The sequence below is a fragment of the Drosophila grimshawi genome, unplaced genomic scaffold (genome assembly GCF_018153295.1).
Source record: "Drosophila grimshawi isolate 15287-2541.00 unplaced genomic scaffold, ASM1815329v1 contig_1367, whole genome shotgun sequence".
In the NCBI taxonomy this organism is placed as follows: domain Eukaryota; kingdom Metazoa; phylum Arthropoda; class Insecta; order Diptera; family Drosophilidae; genus Drosophila; species Drosophila grimshawi.
Genome location: NW_025062889.1, coordinates 8,118,119 through 8,137,918, shown reverse-complemented (window position 1 = coordinate 8,137,918; position 19,800 = coordinate 8,118,119). Strand labels below are relative to the sequence as shown.

General features: G+C 38.2%; 4 protein-coding genes across 5 annotated transcripts in view; 2 read left to right on the top strand and 2 right to left on the bottom strand.

Moving 5' to 3' along the window:
• The first annotated feature begins 133 nt into the window (after positions 1-133).
• On the top strand, positions 134-2,547 carry LOC6559069 (transcription initiation factor TFIID subunit 5). Its single transcript, XM_001986074.2, has one exon. The coding sequence runs from the start codon at positions 179-181 to the stop codon at positions 2,297-2,299; it is 2,121 nt and encodes a 706-aa protein (XP_001986110.1). The 5' UTR covers positions 134-178; the 3' UTR covers positions 2,300-2,547.
• A 333-nt stretch (positions 2,548-2,880) lies between these two features.
• LOC6559068 (periodic tryptophan protein 1 homolog) lies at positions 2,881-4,490 on the bottom strand. The gene has a single exon (XM_001986073.2). It carries the CDS (start codon positions 4,401-4,403, stop codon positions 3,000-3,002), a length of 1,404 nt encoding a protein of 467 aa, XP_001986109.1. The 5' UTR covers positions 4,404-4,490; the 3' UTR covers positions 2,881-2,999.
• Positions 4,491-4,763: 273 nt separating this feature from the next.
• Positions 4,764-5,172, bottom strand: LOC6560163 (5-hydroxyisourate hydrolase). The gene has a single exon (XM_001986072.2). It carries the CDS (start codon positions 5,152-5,154, stop codon positions 4,813-4,815), a length of 342 nt encoding a protein of 113 aa, XP_001986108.1. The 5' UTR covers positions 5,155-5,172; the 3' UTR covers positions 4,764-4,812.
• Positions 5,173-6,440: 1,268 nt separating this feature from the next.
• Positions 6,441-19,800, top strand: part of LOC6559172 (serine-rich adhesin for platelets) — a 30,990-nt gene continuing 17,630 nt past the window's right edge. The window contains exons 1-2 of one of the 2 annotated variants that reach the window (XM_032735349.1): positions 6,441-6,637; positions 16,229-16,339. The gene's annotated coding sequence lies outside the window, so the exon portion shown is untranslated. The remainder of the gene's footprint in view (positions 6,638-16,228; positions 16,340-19,800) is intronic. The other variant, XM_032735350.2, reaches the window with a different exon arrangement.

Genomic DNA, 19,800 nt, shown 5'->3' with positions numbered 1-19,800 from the left:
AACAATGCTTTTATAATAATATGTATACTTGTATATCAGTACGACGAGCTGTTTGTAATATGCCGGTTAAAAGTGCATCGATAATGTAATATCGTCCCTGCCCAAAAATATCGATATCGATATTACCAAAACAAACACAAAGTACAAGAATAATATTTTCATTTGTTTAATTTTGAGGATGGAAATAACCAATATAAATGGAGGCAATGACACTGAGACTCCATCGCAGACGCCCGACAAGCGGGAACTACTCTGCCTTCTCAAGCTGATAAGGAAATACCAGTTGAAGGGCACCGAGGAGCTGCTCTGTCAGGAGGCAAATGTGAGCAGCGCTGATCTCGCTGGCATCTGCGAGGAGGATGTAAAACTATTGCTAAGCGATGCATTGGCTCAGGCCAGTGAGGCGGATGAGCAGCTGAACAAGAAACCGATAGCGGCGCAGTCAGCCAAGTCGCTTGCTGTAACTGAAGCGAATACAGCCGAGGCGCTGGCAAAGTTCATTGGGGACGACGCTTTCGATGCCCAGCAGTATGAGCAGGCATACGATGAGTTGCGAACGTTTGTCGAGGAATCCCTGGACATTTACAAACACGAATTGTCCATGGTACTGTATCCGATCCTGGTGCAGATCTATTTCAAGATCATAGCCAGTGGACAGATTGAAAAAGCGCGCGGTTTCATTGAGAAATATAAATCGAATCTGGATGGCTACTATATCGAGGGTCTGTTCAATCTGTTGTTGATTTCCAAGCCCGAGGAGCTGCTGGATAATGATCTGGTGACTGCGATGGAGACGGATAAGTTTGTCATACGCATGTCCCGCGATGCTCACTCCCTGTTCAAGCGCCACATACAGGATCGGAGGCAGGAGGTCGTCGCAGATATTGTGTCCAAGTATCTGCACTTTGACACCTACGAGGGCATGGCGCGCAACAAGTTGCAGTGCGTCGCAACGGCCGGGTCGCATATCGGTGATGCGAAGCGACAGGATAATAAGGTGCGGGTCTATTATGGCCTGCTCAAGGAGGTGGACTTTCAGACGCTGACGACGCCAGCGCCGGCACCCGAAGAAGAGGACGATGATCCCGACGCACCCGATAGACCTAAGAAAAAAAAACCGAAAAAAGATCCGTTGCTTTCGAAGAAATCAAAATCGGATCCCAATGCACCTGCAATAGATCGCATCCCGCTGCCCGAGCTGAAGGATGCGGACAAGCTGCTCAAGCTGAAGGCGCTGCGTGAGGCGAGCAAGCGACTACCGCTCAACAAGGATCAGCTGCCGTCGGCCGTCTTCTACACCGTGCTCAATTCGATGCAGGGCGTCACCTGTGCCGAGATCTCTGACGATTCCACGATGCTCGCCTGCGGCTTTAGTGATTCGACGGTGCGCATCTGGTCGCTGACGCCGGCCAAGTTGCGTGCGTTGAAAGAGGCGGATGCACTGCGTGAACTGGACAAGGAGTCGGCCGACATCAACGCTCGCATGCTGGACGAGCGCAGTGGCGAGATGACGCGCACCTTTATGGGTCACACTGGGCCCGTCTATCGTTGCGCCTTTGCGCCCGAAATGAATCTGTTGCTCTCGTGCTCTGAGGATAGCACCATCCGCCTTTGGTCACTGCTCACCTGGTCCTGTGTGGTCACCTATCGTGGCCATGTCTTTCCCATCTGGGATGTGAGATTTGCTCCGCATGGCTACTATTTCGTCTCCTGTTCGTATGACAAAACGGCCCGTTTGTGGTCCACGGATTCGAATCAGTCGATTCGCGTCTTTGTGGGTCATCTGTCGGATGTGGATTGTGTGCAGTTCCATCCCAATTCCAATTACATTGCCACCGGCTCCAGCGATCGCACTGTGCGTCTCTGGGATGCACTCAACGGTCAATCCGTGCGTCTCATGACAGGACATAAGGGCACCGTCAATACTCTGGCGTTCTCCACCTGTGGTCGTTACTTGGCCTCCGGTTCCGTGGATCACAACATCATTGTGTGGGATCTGTCGAATGGATCGCTGGTCACAACACTGCTGCGGCACACGAGCACTGTCACCACGATTACCTTCAGCCGGGATGGAACTCTGCTTGCCGCAGCTGGGCTGGACAACAATCTGACGCTGTGGGACTTCCATCGGCTCACCGAAGATTATCTCCGCAATCACATCACGGTGTCGCATCACCAGGACGAGAACGATGAGGACGTATACCTGCTGCGCACATTCCCCAGCAAGAACTCACCTTTTGTGGCGCTTCATTTCACCCGGCGCAATCTTCTCATGTGCGTCGGACTCTTCAAGAGCTAAGCGAGATCATTTGGAATCTAAATATATATATACATATAACTTTGTTAAGCTAAGCGGGACACAATTCGGGAATCAATTTGTAGTTACTTTTATGGTCTAAGTGTGTTCTTGTGTCGTCTTTAATTGTTTCTAAAACTATAATTTGTCATTCAGCATTCGTTTCGAGATTTCTGGCATCCGATTTACGATCTAAGTTAATATTAGTCATAAGCTCTAAAATGCAAATATATTTTGGGTAAAAGCACCAAACAGATAATATATATAAATAAATATAGTTATTTATATTGTCTGCATGGTGGTAAAAGTAACTTTCAACTACAAATTTAATTTAAGCCAACAAATACATGAAACATTTTTGTGGATTAGAATAAAGACGAAAAAAAAAGAGTTTAGATTATATTTATAACTTTAAAGTGAACTCATACTGAATTCTTGCTTGCAAATAATTAAATTCTCTGTGGTTAATCATTTTCATTCCCAAAAATTGAAATTGATTTAAGAAAGTTTTCGAAAATTCACAATTGGAACTTTTAATGTTTCCCCTGCTCAGCCGATTCAACAACAGATTAATCTATGACATCTTAATTTAAATATATGCATATACATTTAATATGTATATACACAAGTGTATATTTTAGATCGTTTATCAAAGTCAAATACAAAATTCTCTAACAGATATAGGTAGACCTGGATCCCCTCCCTACTCGTCATCGGGAATGCCAAAGGTGCGACGCACTGCCTCAAAATTCTTAATGTTGAAGACGGCGCAGCGTGGCGGTTTCTCGCCGCCAAAAGCCAGCGTGTAGGGATCCTCGGGACACTGTCGCATGCACTGGAGCCGGCCCATGTTGAAGTCGTGCTCGTAGACATGCTTTGGTTCCGTGCTGTTAAAGTTCCAGATCTTGAGGGAGCCCTCGGTGGAGGTGGATGTCAGCAGATTGGGCATTTGACTATTGAAACAGACGCCGGAGATCTCCTCGTTGTGCGCCTTGACGGACCACAGCAGCTGGTTTGAACGACGCTTGTCCGCATAGTGCAGACTGCCATCGTTGGTGCCAATGATGAAGTAGTTCGTCTGCGTGGGATGCCACAAAACCTTCTCCACCTCGTTGCCGCTCAGCTGCCATTTGAGTTCGTTGCCCGAGTTTACATTGTCTGCGTCGCGGCAATCGAAGAGACGCACATAGCCATCGGCACAGCCGGTGAGGATGCTTTGCGCCTCCTCCGGATGGAATTCGACGGATTGCACCTTTTCCTCAAAGGAGGTGATACTCGTATGCGGCTGTCCCTCGTCCAAGTCCCAAAGGATGAGTGTTTGATCCACCGAACCACTCGCTAGAATATGCTCGAATTGTGGATTCCATGACAAGTCGAGGACGGCATCCTTGTGGCCATACTGTTCCTTGTGCTTCTTGCGATTGCCCTTGGAGCCCAGCTTGAACGTTGGCTCCATGGAGTCTTGTATGTCCAGATCCCAAATGGTAATGATCGGATCCATGCAGCCAATGGCACACATATTCCCAGCCTTATCGCTGCCCGCATCATGATTCATCCACTCAATGCACAGCGGAAAACTGGGCAACAAGAAGTCGTGGTGTGTGTAAAGTGCCTGCTCCTCCTGATTGAAAACCCACACTTCCATGCTCGCCGCATCGTCCTGCACATGACCGACCAACACCAGGTTATCTGTGGGCTTGATAATCTCATCCTCCGCCTCGGAATCCTCATCCTCATCGGGCACCTGTTCGTCGGCATCGACAACATTTGCCAGATTTGTCACCGTCGAATTTGCTTCGTTTTCGTAATTCTGAAAATTGAACTCATCGTCGAGATTCGCATTCTCATTTACAGCAGCACCACCAGCAGCAGCAGCCATTGCTTCATCACGATCCACATCCATGTCCTCATCTTCATCATCGTCATCCTCGTCATCATCTTCATTTGCATTCAACTCGTTTTGTGTCTCGCCAATAATCCGAGCAAGTTCTCCTTGTGTCAGAACTATTTTCTCGGGTCGCTCCTTTGTGACACCGCGAGGCACAAAGCACAGCGCTGGCACAAAGTCTATGCTTGGCTCTGGTGGACCGTCTCCCACTTCCGTCATTGTTTTATTATTCAAATTACAAATTAAAACGAGTGCTCAGTTGAAATAGTTAGTCAACACGTGCACGATTTGTTGAATCTTCAAATGGTACTAATTGACACCACAGTCACCCAGCTGGTCACACCAAATCAAAGAGAGTGGGGCCAAATAACACCAAAAACTCGTTAGTTATCAATATTTAAAAGAGAAGCGCAATTATGATTAACATTTACAGCAAACTAAATAAAGTCTAATAGCAGTTGAGCTCACCAAAATAAGAATAAAGATGCCATCATATAGACTTCATTATCTTTATTATAACTTGGCAGTGCAGAAATTGATAGGAAAAGTATATATATATATATATATATACATTTTTTTCATATTTTTGTTAGCAACTTTATTACCATTTCATGATTATAAACGTACATTAAGTTCCGCGATAAGTGGTGTATCCATAGGGACTGAGTAAAAGTGGAACATGATAATTTTGATTTTCACTGCAATCGACAATTAGTTCAACGGCTGGATAAAAAGTTTTTATATTTTGCTCTGCAAAATAGGCGCCAACATGGAATGTCAACTTATAGATTCCGCTGGAAAATTCCGCTGGATCCAGTAATTGACAGCGACCATCTGAGTCCGTCTGCGTTGGTCGAATAGCCTTCCATTCCTGGAGTTCATCCAGGCGAGATGTGGTCACTTTTATGTAGGCTGCTGCTTTTCCCGTAGAGGTGTTTAGCACATGACTGGAAAATTTACGTGTACTCATTGCGATGGCCAGCGAATCAAAAATAATCTGATGATCTTCCCACCAGATAGCTTAACTACAATCATGTCTTGTTTACATATTATATTGCATTCTAGATAAAAACTGATAAGCTTATGTTAACTAACAGAACAAATAATGTAAGCGCAAATTTCAATCGTTAAATGATCGCTTATCGATAGTCAACAACCTTAACAGTTGCTGTAAGCCAACAGCTCAAGCTACAGCGCTTTGCTCTGTTAATTGCCTTACTGGTGCAGTATTTTCTGTTTGTTGTTATTGTAAAATTTGATTTCGAAGCGGTCGGTTCGGTTGTGCTGCGTCGGAACAAGTCCGTGTATCGCGTCTTTGAAGAATTAAATTCAAAGTCCGAGAACGTTGCAGCTTAAAAGTTTAAAGTATATATTGCAATAATAGTATTGTTCGTTAAGAAATTGAGAATTGAGAAATTGACAAAACGCTTAACGACTATTCGGCTTATTGTTGTTGTTCAAGTCATCATTTGTGCATGCCGGTAATAAAAAGTAATTAAAAATTGCTGAAATTAATATACGATACGTTTATCGTACACTATACACGGGTAAACTGATCAATTTGTTTATTTGATCATCTGTTTTTATATGTTTGTGGTTTGATTTTTTGCTCCCCAGTGTTTCCAGTGTACCCAGAAGCAACAGTTGTTTCTTGTCTGCGGAAACAGTGTGATAAAAGAATGCAAATTCAAATATAAATCGCGCTTCGTTAAATATGTAATAATATATATAGATATATTGATATATATAGATATATGCAATAGGAGAGAGAATAGAATTGCAACTTATTGGAAAGTACAAACTTCACTGCTTGTGCCATGTAAACTCGATTGTTTGTACATAGATACATGTGGACGTATGTGTGCTATGTGTGTATGTGTGTGCGTCTGAATTGCCTTTGAGCAGAAGAAGCATCGAAGTTACCAACTTCAATCCCCAACAAATCTTAAACCAGTTTTAAGATACATATTCTTGTTGTGTGTGTGGTTGTTGTTTGTTGTTGTTGTTGCTTTTCGCATTATTTTCGTTTTGTGTGTTTGGACGGTTTTGCTGCCTCTGCAACTTTGGCTGTAGATACATATGTATCTACGTATGTATGCATGTATCTATGTATTTGTACAAACATAAGACGAATACCCTTTGCTTGTATTTCTCTCTCTCTCTCTCTCTGTCTTACTCGGCTTTAACTAATCGCGTGTTGATTTTTTTTGTAACTCCCATTGTTGTTTTTGTAATCGGCAACAAGTACTGCACGCAGCTCGGCAGCTTGGCAGCTTTTTGTCTTTCATCGCCTCCTACGCGAAACGCGAGACATTAGGCCAACAATAATAAACAAGCCCAATTGCTAACCAGATCAGTAAGAAACAAGAAAATACACACAGGTTATATTACAATTGGACCAATTTGAGATTTATTTTCCAACAATTTCAACGGGAATTACAAATACGCTTAAGGTGAGTAAAAACTCAAAAATTTCAAATAGATATTTAACAAATCTTTTGAGACAGAAAAAGATTTGAAAAAATGTTAAATATGGATTTAATCATTAAGATAACAAAGAATGTTCATTAAACGATAAAAGAAAGACTAATGAACACTAAAAATTAATTAAATTCAGCTCTTCTTGAAATTTTGTCATTAAAATAAATGCATTTCTTAAATGAACACGATCAAAATTACCATACAAAATTTACACATCCATTTTAATAATTCAATTTCAAGAAACTTTTGCTTTCATATTTGAATATGCAAGCGATTGTAATTTATTTATGTGTCTAAACCGAAAAATAACAAATTTAAAAAGAACCGTTGTCTCTGGCGATGATTTCTTTGTCTCCATTAAAATATGTGCATACTTAATTGCTTTTTCTTTATTTTTTTAAGCTGTTTGCCCTTTGCGAAGCATAAAACTAACTCGTAACAAAATAATGCCGCCAATAGAAAATGATTTCCCTAATTGAAAACCAATTTAAGAGGAGAGAGTGTTTTTCTTTCGTATTTCTATACGGAGAGCTACGTAATGACTCCATCGATTACAACATCAACGAAATTTTGGTCAATTTTGTTTGGTTAATCTGTGATAAATGCAAAAAAAAAAACGATAAACGCAATCAGAAAGTGCTAACGGTCGATCACTCGATACGTTTAATTGATTGATACGAATCGAACGACAAGCCAAACACATTTCTGCCCCGCAGCCTAAAAAACAAAAACACAACGCGACACATTAACTGTATATATATAAACATAGATATATCTAAAAATTGGGGAATTTCATCGACCATTAATTTGCATGCGAACATTATTGGGGAATATTATTGGCAGCAGCGAAGACTTTGGCTACGCTTCACTTGAGCGATCATTAAAGGCTGCCTGGTAAATTAGAAACTAGTCGACTGTTATTGACAGCAAAAATCTTACACACACTCGCACAGGGACAGCAGAAGAAGATGAAAAACTTTACAGACGTCGCCGACAGCAATTCGAACCAAGAGAGAGAAGCGAGTAAAAAGTCAAATTCCAAGCTGGCATAGACTGGAAGCCAGCCAGTCGAACAGAAACAGAAACAGTAACACAAGCAGAAGGCAGACACAGAAACAGGAAATGAGACCCCATACGAGTCAAGTTTTTAAGTACCTTTCGTTCGCCTTGGTCAATGCAACGGCCGCGTACTTTTTGTCATTATTTCTATATGGGCTTTTTATACTCTAACCCTCCCAAGTGTATTTGGCTTTGGGACAATCACTGCAGAGGGGAAATGCATCTTTTTCTGCTCAGTAGTGCAATTTATATTCCAATGCATATGGATATCATAGTAGCAAAGATTGTAATCTTTATTTTTATTTATCATATATATTTCTCTTTGAGTTTAAGGTCTACTTTTGTGATATTATTTATATTTGTTACCACAATATTAGCTTTGTTTTATAAATTAATAAAACTGATTGTTTACAATTGTGTTAGCTGCCTATATTTATTTTTTTAATCTGATTTAAGTCTAATAGTCGGACGTATATATGTATGTATTAATCTATATATGCATACTTATAAGGGTTGCCATCTTTTCTAATAAAGCAGAAAAAGCTTTGGTATAATATTGCTCAGTACTTAAAGTGCCTATGACTCATAGACTTAATGCATTTTGAATTATCAGCAAAATTTTTAGATTGTTATTGTCTTGACGCACTCTCTGCCTGAACTTTTGGCCCAAAATTTAAATCTTTATCGCTTAATATAGGAAGCAGAATTGGCAACATGGGCACTACTACACATATACTTACGTAACCACACCGTGTTCAGGAAAAAAGCGTATGTTTTATTGTTTCTGCTGTTGCTTATGTATATTTATATTCCAGAACACTGACAGTTTTGCCCAGCAAGTTTTCTCTGTTGCCGGTTGTTGTCTGTTGTCTGGTATGTTTGCACAGATGACCCGCATTCTGAGCAAAACCGAACAGATTCCAGCTGTTATCCATGAGATATAATTGAATGGCACTAAAGAGGGTCCGATGTGCCACAGTGTTGTTTACATAAGGACATCCTGCTCGAATGCAAAAAAAAAATAATAATACAAAAAATAAAACACTTGATCACAATATGTCCTCGAGCATGGCCAGTTCCGTCGGAGAATTTGCTTTGTTCTATGCCTCCTCGTATTAAATGTCGATACACTTAGAGAAAATTTGGCCTATCAGAATTATGTGCGAGTAAACAAGAAGTTTAAATTGCTCGACTTTAGTCATTTTGTGCTTTTTAAATCTATCCAGTGATGTTTTGAGTACAAAATACTTTTCTGTGTGTATTACACCATGCGTTAGGGTTGTAATTCTTGTTTGACAGCGTTTCGTGTCCGCATCAAGCGCATTTCCATATGGACCAGTCACACCCATATACATATAAATATATGCATATAAGCAGTGCACATGCCGATACATACACTATATATATATATATAGATAGATACTTATGATTAAGTGTATCAACTAGATAGTTTTGCAATTTCCTAACACGTTGCTGATGTACAATATATACAAACATATATACTCAGGCTTGTGGCAAGAAAAAATACCATAGACATTGTGTAAAGTGCTATATGCCAAGTTTGGTGTAGATATTTATAAAAATTCTTCGACTGCATACAAATATAAATACCTATGTCTGGGTGTGTGTGTGTGTGTTTATGTTTGGCTGATGTTGCGGCAGGTAGCGTGACTAAGACATTCGCCATGCTGAACTGAGTTTTCAAATTTGATACAAATTTCAGTTTTTCTTTCACACAGTTGCTTTTCATTGCGCTTTTCTGCCAAATTACTGCTGCTGCTGCTGCTGTTGCTAACAAGTCAACCATCCAGTCCAATACTCTACTCACATTTAGATATATATATATATATATATATATATATATATGTGCTTGTGGCGCAAAATTCAAACACTGAATATAATTGGAAAGGCATTCGAGATGCATATATGTGCTCATTTAAGAGCTGTTGCTCTTGCTCAGCCTCAGGGTGGTAATGGAGCGATTGATGTACAACCACAAGCTCCAAATCGGAACCACTTATATACATAAAGCCCACTTTAGTCGCGCACTAAATCGCATTGGTAACGCAACCGTTAATCACAACTCATACAAATAAATGAAATTTTTTTATGTATGACGATGTTTTTTCCAAGTCTACACCGAATACTTCATAATTTTGATATACACTCATTCATATTCATCTTATTAGTTGTCTCTTAACTATTTAATTTAAAGAAGAAATAACTTCGTGTGTTAATAATAGATACTTAGCACAAATCGTGCTTCCAAAGTTAAACCAATAAATAAACCATAATCGAAAGCTGGTTTGTTTTGTAAATCGGTTAGGTTTTCTCTAAGGTATATAATTTAAACATGAATTTTTAACAAGGTTTGCTTTTCCAAATTTTGATGTAGCATTAATCTAGAGACCAAACCATCATCAAAAATGTATTGCTTTTGAAAATCGATAAATTTTTGATAAAGTAATGACAGAAAAATATGAAACTGTAGATATAGTCAGTTTTAACAAAGCTCTGAGAGATATATAGATTTTTTAAGACGGAATTTTAAACATTTATGTATTTCATTGAATAAACATATAAGAAACAATTATATGATTAAAAATGACATTAATATTTTTGATACTGATGATCATATTGACTTTAAACAAGTAACTGAAGTAGTAAATAAATAGGAGAGCATATTGATTGATATGTATAGCAATCTCACAATGTGATGGAGTTGCATGCAAGTAATTCAATTCAAATCAATTGCCACATTGACATACATACAAATTGTTTATACCCAAAGTAAGTATGAGTGTGTGTGTGTGTGTGAGTGTGTGTAAACATGCTTGTAGACCAATTGTCAGTATGTAGCCAAGTGCATAGAGCGATGACGAGAGCTATAAAAGACCTTCACGGTAGAAAACAAACACTAAGCCATTCAGTCAGCCAGCTAGCAGAAGACAAACGTCAGACGAGGCTGATGACGAGACGACAATAAAAGCGCAATAAAAGCGTGGTCGGCACAGAGTTAAGAGCTAGAGAGTGCTGTTGGTGGGGGGCAGGGCGTGGAGAGTGTAAATTGGTCGTGCTGTGCATGTTAAATAATAAAACAAAATAAAAAAAATTAACGAGAACGGTCGGCTTACAATATATGTAGGTAAAGACGTAAGTTGTAATTTAATTTGCAATTGACAGCCATACTCTAGAGACGAGCAAATGAAGAGCTGACAGGTGGGGCATTCACTCTCTCCCCTCCTATCCCCTACCCCATCGAGCCTAGCATACGAAATGAGCAGCGTACTTGCTGTCTTTCTCTGTCCTCCTTAACGGAGGTACACTTAAAAAGTCGAAAGTCCAATTACATTAGTTCTTGATTAAATCTTACATTCAGTTAATTGTTCACTCAATAAACAATATGTGATATAAAACTTAACTGTGTATATCAAGTCCCAAGCACAAAATCTTTATTTTTTTAGCTTTTTCTGCCCAAAACCAGTCGAATTGAGCTTGAAATATTCAAATAAGCATTCAATTTCTAATATCACAAGGGTGTACCCTATTTTACTTTCTGCTTTTCGTGCTTGAAACAAGTTGACTTAAGACAAATTTAATAATAATTCTAAGATTGTAGCTCAAGTTTATTGTACTTTCTTCAAGAAAATTCGAATTTAATTTCAAATATTACAAGGGCGTAGCGTACTTCTGCTTTTGGCAAGTCGAATTAGGCGTTAAAGATTTTCGTAAGACTTCTAAGATTGTAGCCTACGTTTTGCGTACTTTCTTCTTTCTAATATATTTTTTTGCTGAGTGTACTTGAATGTATGCACTTGTACCTTCAATTTCGTGTGCTTTCCTTTCCAGGTCTACCCGTAACAGTTATTTTTGTACGTTTTGCTTTTAGCTGTATAATTAAGAGATTTTTAACTAACGTTTGGCCCACAACTGACAAATGTAAACAAAATATCAGCAATTGTTTTTGTTTTCAATTTGACCCACATTTGTGTTTAAATATTTGGCTTTTGTTTCTTCCCCCTCCCGGTTTCAATTCAATTCGTTTTGAGCTAATACACCAAATTGCTGGCCACTGGCCAAGTGACGCTGATAATTGGGTCAAGACTTTTGTGGCGTTCCTCTGCCCAATGCCCAAACATTAGCCCGATAATCTTTGCCTCACCGCCTTAGAGACCAAGACCAAGACCCAGCCCCAGACCCACACCCAACTTAGACCCAAACTCAGACCCAAAAGCCAGACCCGGGCTCATCAGTGTTGGACTCTTGTGTCCGGCTCTTTGTCTGCTTAACACTCATTTTCATTGCGGATAATTTCACCTTTTATAGTTTGTACAAGATTTTAAAACGATGTAGCGCTAATGTTACCCATGTTTTTATTTTCGTGCTGTTTTGCCCTGTCTTTATGACTTTCTTTTAGATATTTTTGCTTTATTAGCGCTACTTTTTGGGACACTGCAATTATGCGCAGTTTTTTTTTTTTTTGTTTATTATATTTTATTTTTTTGCGCCAGCACTTTGATTATTCTGCAAGAAAATAAAGTCTGAAATATGAAAATGGGTTGTTAATACAGTTCCCCATTAAGTGTAAGAGTTGTACAGTTAAGAATATGTAATACCCATTCTAGTTATAGACAATGACAGCATCCGACCACACCCCACTGGGAGAATTTAGCTCGAATGTCAAAAGTCATTTGGCGGCTTTAACGCTTGGGTAACTTTCGAGAATTAATTGCGATCAGTGATTAAGCTGCCTTTTGTTTGTTGATTGATTATTGGCCGGCAACTGCTACGTAATTGTATAATTAAATAAATATATGTATATTTGCACATAAAGTGAATACGATGTCGGGCATTCGGTATTTGATTATCAGCATTCAATTCAGCGTCAGTCGAGCGTTTAGCTATTTGTGCAATGTGTTCGCCTTTTCAATTTTTGCTTGCTTTATTTTATTTTATTTTAGCGCTTTTTATAGCGTTCCATTTGCTTGAGCAAGTGCTGCGAATTCATTTGTGATCTTTTGTTAAGGGCCGCGCACATTATTATTATTTTTCTTAGTTGCTTGTTGTTGCTCTTATTGTCGTCCTTGGTGTGCCTTGAATTACGCTGACGCACTAATCAACTGAACTGTGATATCGAAAAACTATGAGTCATTAAAAAAACTGAAATTTAAAATTATTCTCATAGTTAGTCACATCAGTTGCATGACTATGTTTAAATTATAGGCTTAAATATTATAACTACTAATAAAAAATTCCACATATTTCCACACACACATTTAAACGAACACTTTATCTAAGAGTAAAGAGTTTTTTTAGATCAAAGACATGTAAATGAACATAGCAATTAAAGCAAACAAGTTTCAAGAATCACAAGTGGAAGCAGTGGAATCAATTCTAGAGTCAGACAGAATATTATGCTGTGGAATCTGTGCGACTGGGTGATCTTTGGCATTGGAATTGCTGGAATCACTGATTCACTGTGTTTCATCGAACAGTCGAACATGTTCTATTTATGCCGAACTCTCGGGACCCCCGCCGAAGAATCAACTGTGCGGAGGTTCGTTAAAGAAGAAGAAGAATAAGCATCGGCTCCGTTGAGGTTGTGGTTGGTTGATTGGTAGCGGGGGAAAGCAGCATCAACAACAGCGACAACAATCGGTTTGTGTTCGACTTATTTTTACTTATGAAAATCAAAAGACAAAGAAACACAGAGACACACAGACACACACAAACACACGCACGCACACAGACGCACATACACACACACACATACAGGAAAATGTAAATTTTATGCCTCTGGCAATGCTCACGTTTAAGTCGGTGTCATAAACGGATTGGAATTCGACAAGCATCACAAATAAAGCGTCACACTTCTGAAGTACTCGACAGACTCTGTCTCTTGGCTTGAACTAGTTTTTCAAAAACATTTTCTTTTTCCATCTGACTGTGTAGAGTTTTTAATTTCTAAAGTACTTGACAGACTCTGTGCCTGACTTGAACTGGTTATTCATTCATTTCTTTTTCAATCGACTTTGAATAGTTTTTCAAATTAAAATTACTTCTTTGATTTAAAATGCATTTTAAAGTTATAAACACAGTCTGATATATAATCAGACTATTTTCTTTTTCAATCTGATTCTGAATATTTTTTAACTAATTGTAGCTCTGCTTTTGGTAAATCTTAAAAAATTACTTTTGTGATTAAAAATGCATTTCACAACATTTTGAAACGCATAAAAAAACAAAGAAATACTTCAACCGCAAGAGTTTGCTGTCTTATGTTGATGATGTGTTGCTTGAATGTTGCAATTTCAATTAGGATAAGCACTTGTCTGCACATAAGCACAAATAAAATTATAATTTGCATATTACAGAAACTCTTTGGACGACGAGGCTGGGTGCATGTGCCAAGAGGTTTACTCATGTATTAAATAACCACATGTAAAATAAGTTGAAATGCCTTTTTGTGCGAGTAAGCAGCAAGTTTTAAAGTATAATGTAGAGTTTATGCTCAAATAAGATGTGGTTGTTGTAATTATTGTTGTTGTTGTTGGTCTCTTGTCTAGTTTTACCCAAGGGGGTGACACATTTTGCTGCCACTGAATGTGTGTGTGTGTGTGTGAGTGTTTGCTCGTTGTGGTCTCGTGGTTTTCGGTTTTACTTTTCCACATCTGTATACATATGTGTCTGCTCATAGTTAGAGCGGTGCCTTGTACTGCGGGCTATGGCATTGGAGTTTCATATTACGAGCCCTCCATATATATATACACACATATATATCTTTTCGTTTGCTGACCCAACGAAACGGGGCCGAAATAATAGAATTAACCAACAGCTTTGCTAATAAAAAATACCCAGACTTAAAGAATTGTAGCTTATTTCTAAGAAAGAAAATAAATTTTCAACTTGTTGGCTTATTCAAATTTCGTTTTAATTACTTACAATATTAGTTCTTATTAACAATTGACTTTTAGAGAAAACGTATCAGAAGCGAGAAATTTAACTTATTTTTAATTATAAAAACAAGTTTGCCCATAAATACAAACAATAACAAAAAACAATACTTTTGTCCAACCACAAAATTAATAACAAAAACAGATAAAAGCACCAACAAAAAATGGTACAAAAACACACACAATTTTAAAGCCAAACTTGTTTAGAACTCAAAATCAAGCTTTGAGCTTCGACCGCCACTCTCGACAATTTATTCATGAATTTATTTAGACGCATTGTTGGGTTTTTTTTTTTTGGCTAAAACAAACTTTTACTTTTCATCATTTGTTGTGCGGCATTGTTGCTGCTGCTGCTGCCACTTTTTATTTGTATCTGCTTATGTCTGTAAGTCTGCTTCAAAGAAATCGTTCGTATTGCAATTAATCTTCAGCTGGCAAACCAATTAAGTAACCATATATATACTAAATCCCCCTAAAGATCTATCTCCCCCAACTCTCAACACATTGTCGATTGTGTGTGTGGGCAGTGAAAGTTTGTCGGTTTGTCGGTTTGTCGGCTCGTTCTATTCCATTGGGTCAACCCAGCTGATGATCACAATTTGCATATCTAAAAAAAAGTTAGAAGAAAAAAATCAACATTTCCAGCTGCAGTCAGTTGCACTCTTGCGTGGTCTTGAAATGTGTAGAAATCGGGTCAACTAACATTTTTAAAGGCACTGTTCATAAATCTTCGCAGACCTACTGAAATTGATGTATCTGTTGCCGCATTAGAAATCTGTAAAGGGCAAAGCAATATATATCAGCTTTCATATATATGCAGTAAAATATTCAAATTAAATTACTTTTTTTTTTAGAAAAAATATGTACTTAATTTTTTTGGTGTTCATTTAAGGCTTGAAAGTGACACTTTCTACACCCGCTGCGGCTGACAGTCGAGTGCCAAAAGGATTAGCTCAGTGGGTGACCTTACACGAGCAGTTATTGACATTTTTTTTTCACTTTTTGCGGGCCATTTCTATGCAAATCAGTTAGAAACACGCACGCCAAATAATGGCCCAGGCTTTCAATAGAGCTCATTATATGCGATATGAATGTATATGGATATGCAAATGCGAAATGCGAAAGGACTGCGTTCTATGTCTAAGTGTGGGTATTTCTGAGTGTGTTTTCGAGTATTCGGATTCCGCCTAACCCAAGGCAAAAGAATTTGAATGCGGGCTTGGCCCGCTTTGCAACTGAGAATGTGAGAGAGCGACAGACAGCCAGACAGAACTTTCTCTTACGTAATGTAATCGACATGTTCAGTACTTTGATTATAATGGAATATCCATGAAGTCAGGCTCTATAAAATAAATAAAGAGGTATATATAGAAGCACATAATAATGTATAATAATATCTGAATACAAGAAATATATAATGCTTATAATAAATAAGTTATTAACGATAATCAGTATGAAATTATAAATACTCTAATACATTAATCATACTTTGCATGAATAAGTCTTTATTCCGTATAATATGAAAACCTTTATTCCTTTCTTGTTTTTTAGCACACACAAATGATAACAATGTAACTGGAACACAGACGAGCTGCTTATAAAACGAAAGTTCTTTGAGGCTAGTTCGATTCGCCCTATCTGCGAAAAAAAACTTTTAATCAGGTTAGTCACAAAACGGTTCTCTTCTCCCGAAGTAAACAAATTTGATTTGGATAAACATAACGGATGTATATAACACATATTTATATGAAAGATATAAGCTTACTTTGCCAGGCAAACATAAAACAAATCCGCTTCAGAGGCTTTTTCTTGTTCTTGGTATCAGCAACTGTCGACAAAAGTCGCAAACAAAAAAATAGCCTTCGCCTTCAAATATTAGATTCATTGTAATACACATTTAAAAGAGATAAGTAAACAAGCCAAGAGTACACAAAGAAAAGAGATGATTGCCTGTTGTTATTGTTGTAATGTGAGCATATGCGTAAATGTATAAAATATACTTCACAACAATAGCCTTATTGTTGTTGATTTAACTCAATGCTGATAAGTAAGAAAATTATCAAGCAGAAATTAAATTTCCTTTGCAAATGTTATCATTGAATAACAGCCTAACTTGGGGCTGTTGACTCTGTTTGCCTGTCAACTGTTAACTACACACACACACACACATACATACATACACATATACATATATACACACACACACAGACTTGGATTCTTCAACAATTTCTTCCTTTGCCTTATATGGTTATTTTCAAAGTAGGGTCACCAGTGGCATAGTAATTTGTTGTTTTTTTTTCAGATTATTCGTTGACTAGGTCAGTATGTGTATGTCTTAACTTTTAGTTTTAGCCGAGGACTCGAAACGACGACTGCGCACTGCTGAGCAACAGAGATAGAGCGAGAGCGAGAGTGTGAGAGCGAGTGGAAGCTTTAAACCTTTAGCAACACAGCAGGCAATCAACATTGTGGGCACATGTTACTAGAACTATTACAACAACTATTACTATTCAATATATTTCTGCATATTATTAGAATGCAACTCAAGAGTTGCAAAATTTCTGCTCTGAAATCGGTATTTAAATTCTGTTCTGCTTCACTTTTTAAGTTACTTTTGTTTGGCAACATGTGTCTAAGGCAAAATGTTGCTAAGAGTCATTGTGCTCTGATGCTGCAGTTGTTTTTTGCTCTCACGCCCACGCGAGAGCGGCTTTCGGGCTGCGCTCCTTGACCTTGGCGCACACATAAAATGTTGCTACAGCATTTTGCTTTGCGCTTCGCTTGTGTCATCCCATTTGTAGATGTGTGCGTGTGTGTGTGCCCCGATGCCGAAGCTGCGAATTCGTTCAGACTCCGTCTCAGCGACGAGAAAAAAACGCATTTTAGTCACATATTTTTCGTTGGCAGCCACAAGTTGTAGCCTCGCCGCGTTCTACTTCTTCTTCTTCTGTTTCTCTTTCTCTGTGTTAAAAAAAAAGTGAGTGTGTTGCAAATGAAATCATAAGAATTTAATGTACTCGCATATGGTAATTCATATATATATATATATATAAATATGTGTTTATATGCTTGAAACGACGCACACGCGACAGCGATCCCCCCCACAAAGTTGGCATTCTATATAGATACAGGGGATACATGGGATACATATGGGGGGATACACTGCCCAAATGGCACGCTCCCATCGCATCGGTCACAGTGACGCAGTCATTCGAAAATAAACAACCAAATCATCAGCATCAACATTGGCATCAGCACCACTTTAGGGGCCGTCCGACAGAATCTCTGAATCAGCAAAATCAGCAGCAGCCTCTGTCGGTCCCTGAGTCTTCATCACTGCGTCATCGGCGCCGCTTTATGCGCCGAAGTTGCCCTTTTTTTCGCTAACCCTTGGGAAATTTGTTGTTTGTTTATTGATTATGTTTGTTGCTCGCTGAAAATCGCGATTAATAATAAGCGGCACAGCAATATTTTCAAGTATTTCAAGGGTGTGTACATTTAATTATACATGTGTGTGTGTGTGTTTGTTTGTATATAAATATATGCTCTACATAATAGCTGTTCAAAGTTCAAGTACTGCAAAGAATGTCTATTGTTTTGATTTTGAACATTTTTAATTATAATGCGATCTAGATTATTTTTATGTACATATACAAACATAAATCGTTTTCGATGCCAAAATTTATCGCTTATATAAGAAAAAAAAGTGCTTGAATCACTTTAACTAGAAAAATTAAGGGCTAAGGATTTTTTTTTAATTTCTATACATATGATGAAAAGAATTATGAGTTTTGATTTTTTGATTTCAAAAGTGATTTTCAAAACACGCTTTGGCTTCTGATTCAATTCTCCAGCTACAATTCATGTAATGAAATGTATTTTTGGATTTTCTGCCAAATTTCAATGCAACAATTATAACATGTAAATAATCCAAGACACTCCCAACACTTTTATTTAATTTGGTAAGCATTTAGAATCTAAAATGTATATACATTTGCTTAATCATTAATTTAATGTGCGTGCCTAATTTTCTATTCAAATTAAAGTTCGTCTATGATTCATTCACACCTTGGCACAATTTGTTGTCGTATTATTTGAAATATATTTCGTACTGACGAACAAATAAAAAGAAGAAGAAGAAGAAGAAGTAGATAAAAAAAAAAGAAGGCGACGAAGCTGTGAAGTCATTATAATTAATGGTCGCATTATAAGTAAGTAAGTTGAACACAGTTTACTGCCTAACCTAGGGCACTGCAAACTGTTTTTTGACTGAATGACTGACTGAATGATTGTGTAAACGTGCAATGAGCATGCAGTTTGTGTTGTCTTTCGTCTCTCGTCTCTCGGTTTGTCAGTTTCGCTTAACTATCTTTTGCATCTTTTCCGGTCAGGGGCACTTTCCTTTTCAATTTTTGAGCGGCGTTTTCTGCGCATTATGCCATTTTTTTTTTTTTTTTTTTTGCAATGACGTTAGCTGCTGCTACTGCTGCTCTTTGTCATTGAGTTTGCAGCCAAAGTCAAAAGTGTTGGCAACAAGTGTGCTTTACTGCCTTGAGAACTTTTTTGTTTTGGTTTTTTCATTTTAGTTTTCTTTGTTGCCACTTGTTTTACTGCATTTTCATTCAAGGCGACATTGTGTAAGGCTGGCGGCTAAAACTCTTAGCCAAAAACTTCCTGGCAGCAGCGCATTGTGTGTACTTTTAGTTTTGTTGCCAGTCTGTTTTCAGTCTGTGGTTGTGTGTTTTGTTTGTTTTTTGTTTGCCCCATTGTCTGGCCCGGCACATCATAATTATGTTGGCAAATTTGAGTAATGAGCAAGTGCAATTACCCGCGTGTAAGCAACAACAACAGCAACAACAAAAACAACAACAGCTACAGATACTGCTAAGTATCTGTGCTCACAGCCAAAACATAGTATTCAGTATGCAAATATACTTACGTACATATTTGTAAGTAGTATAATTATTAAAGTTTGCGTTGCGTTTCACGGAGTCTTAACTTGTCTGTCTATATATACATATATATTTATACATGTGTATATATAGATATGTAAATATGTTTGCTTGTGCGCATCTGTAAAATGTATGCAAATGAAAGCCAAAGTTAATTTGTTAGATTTTCAC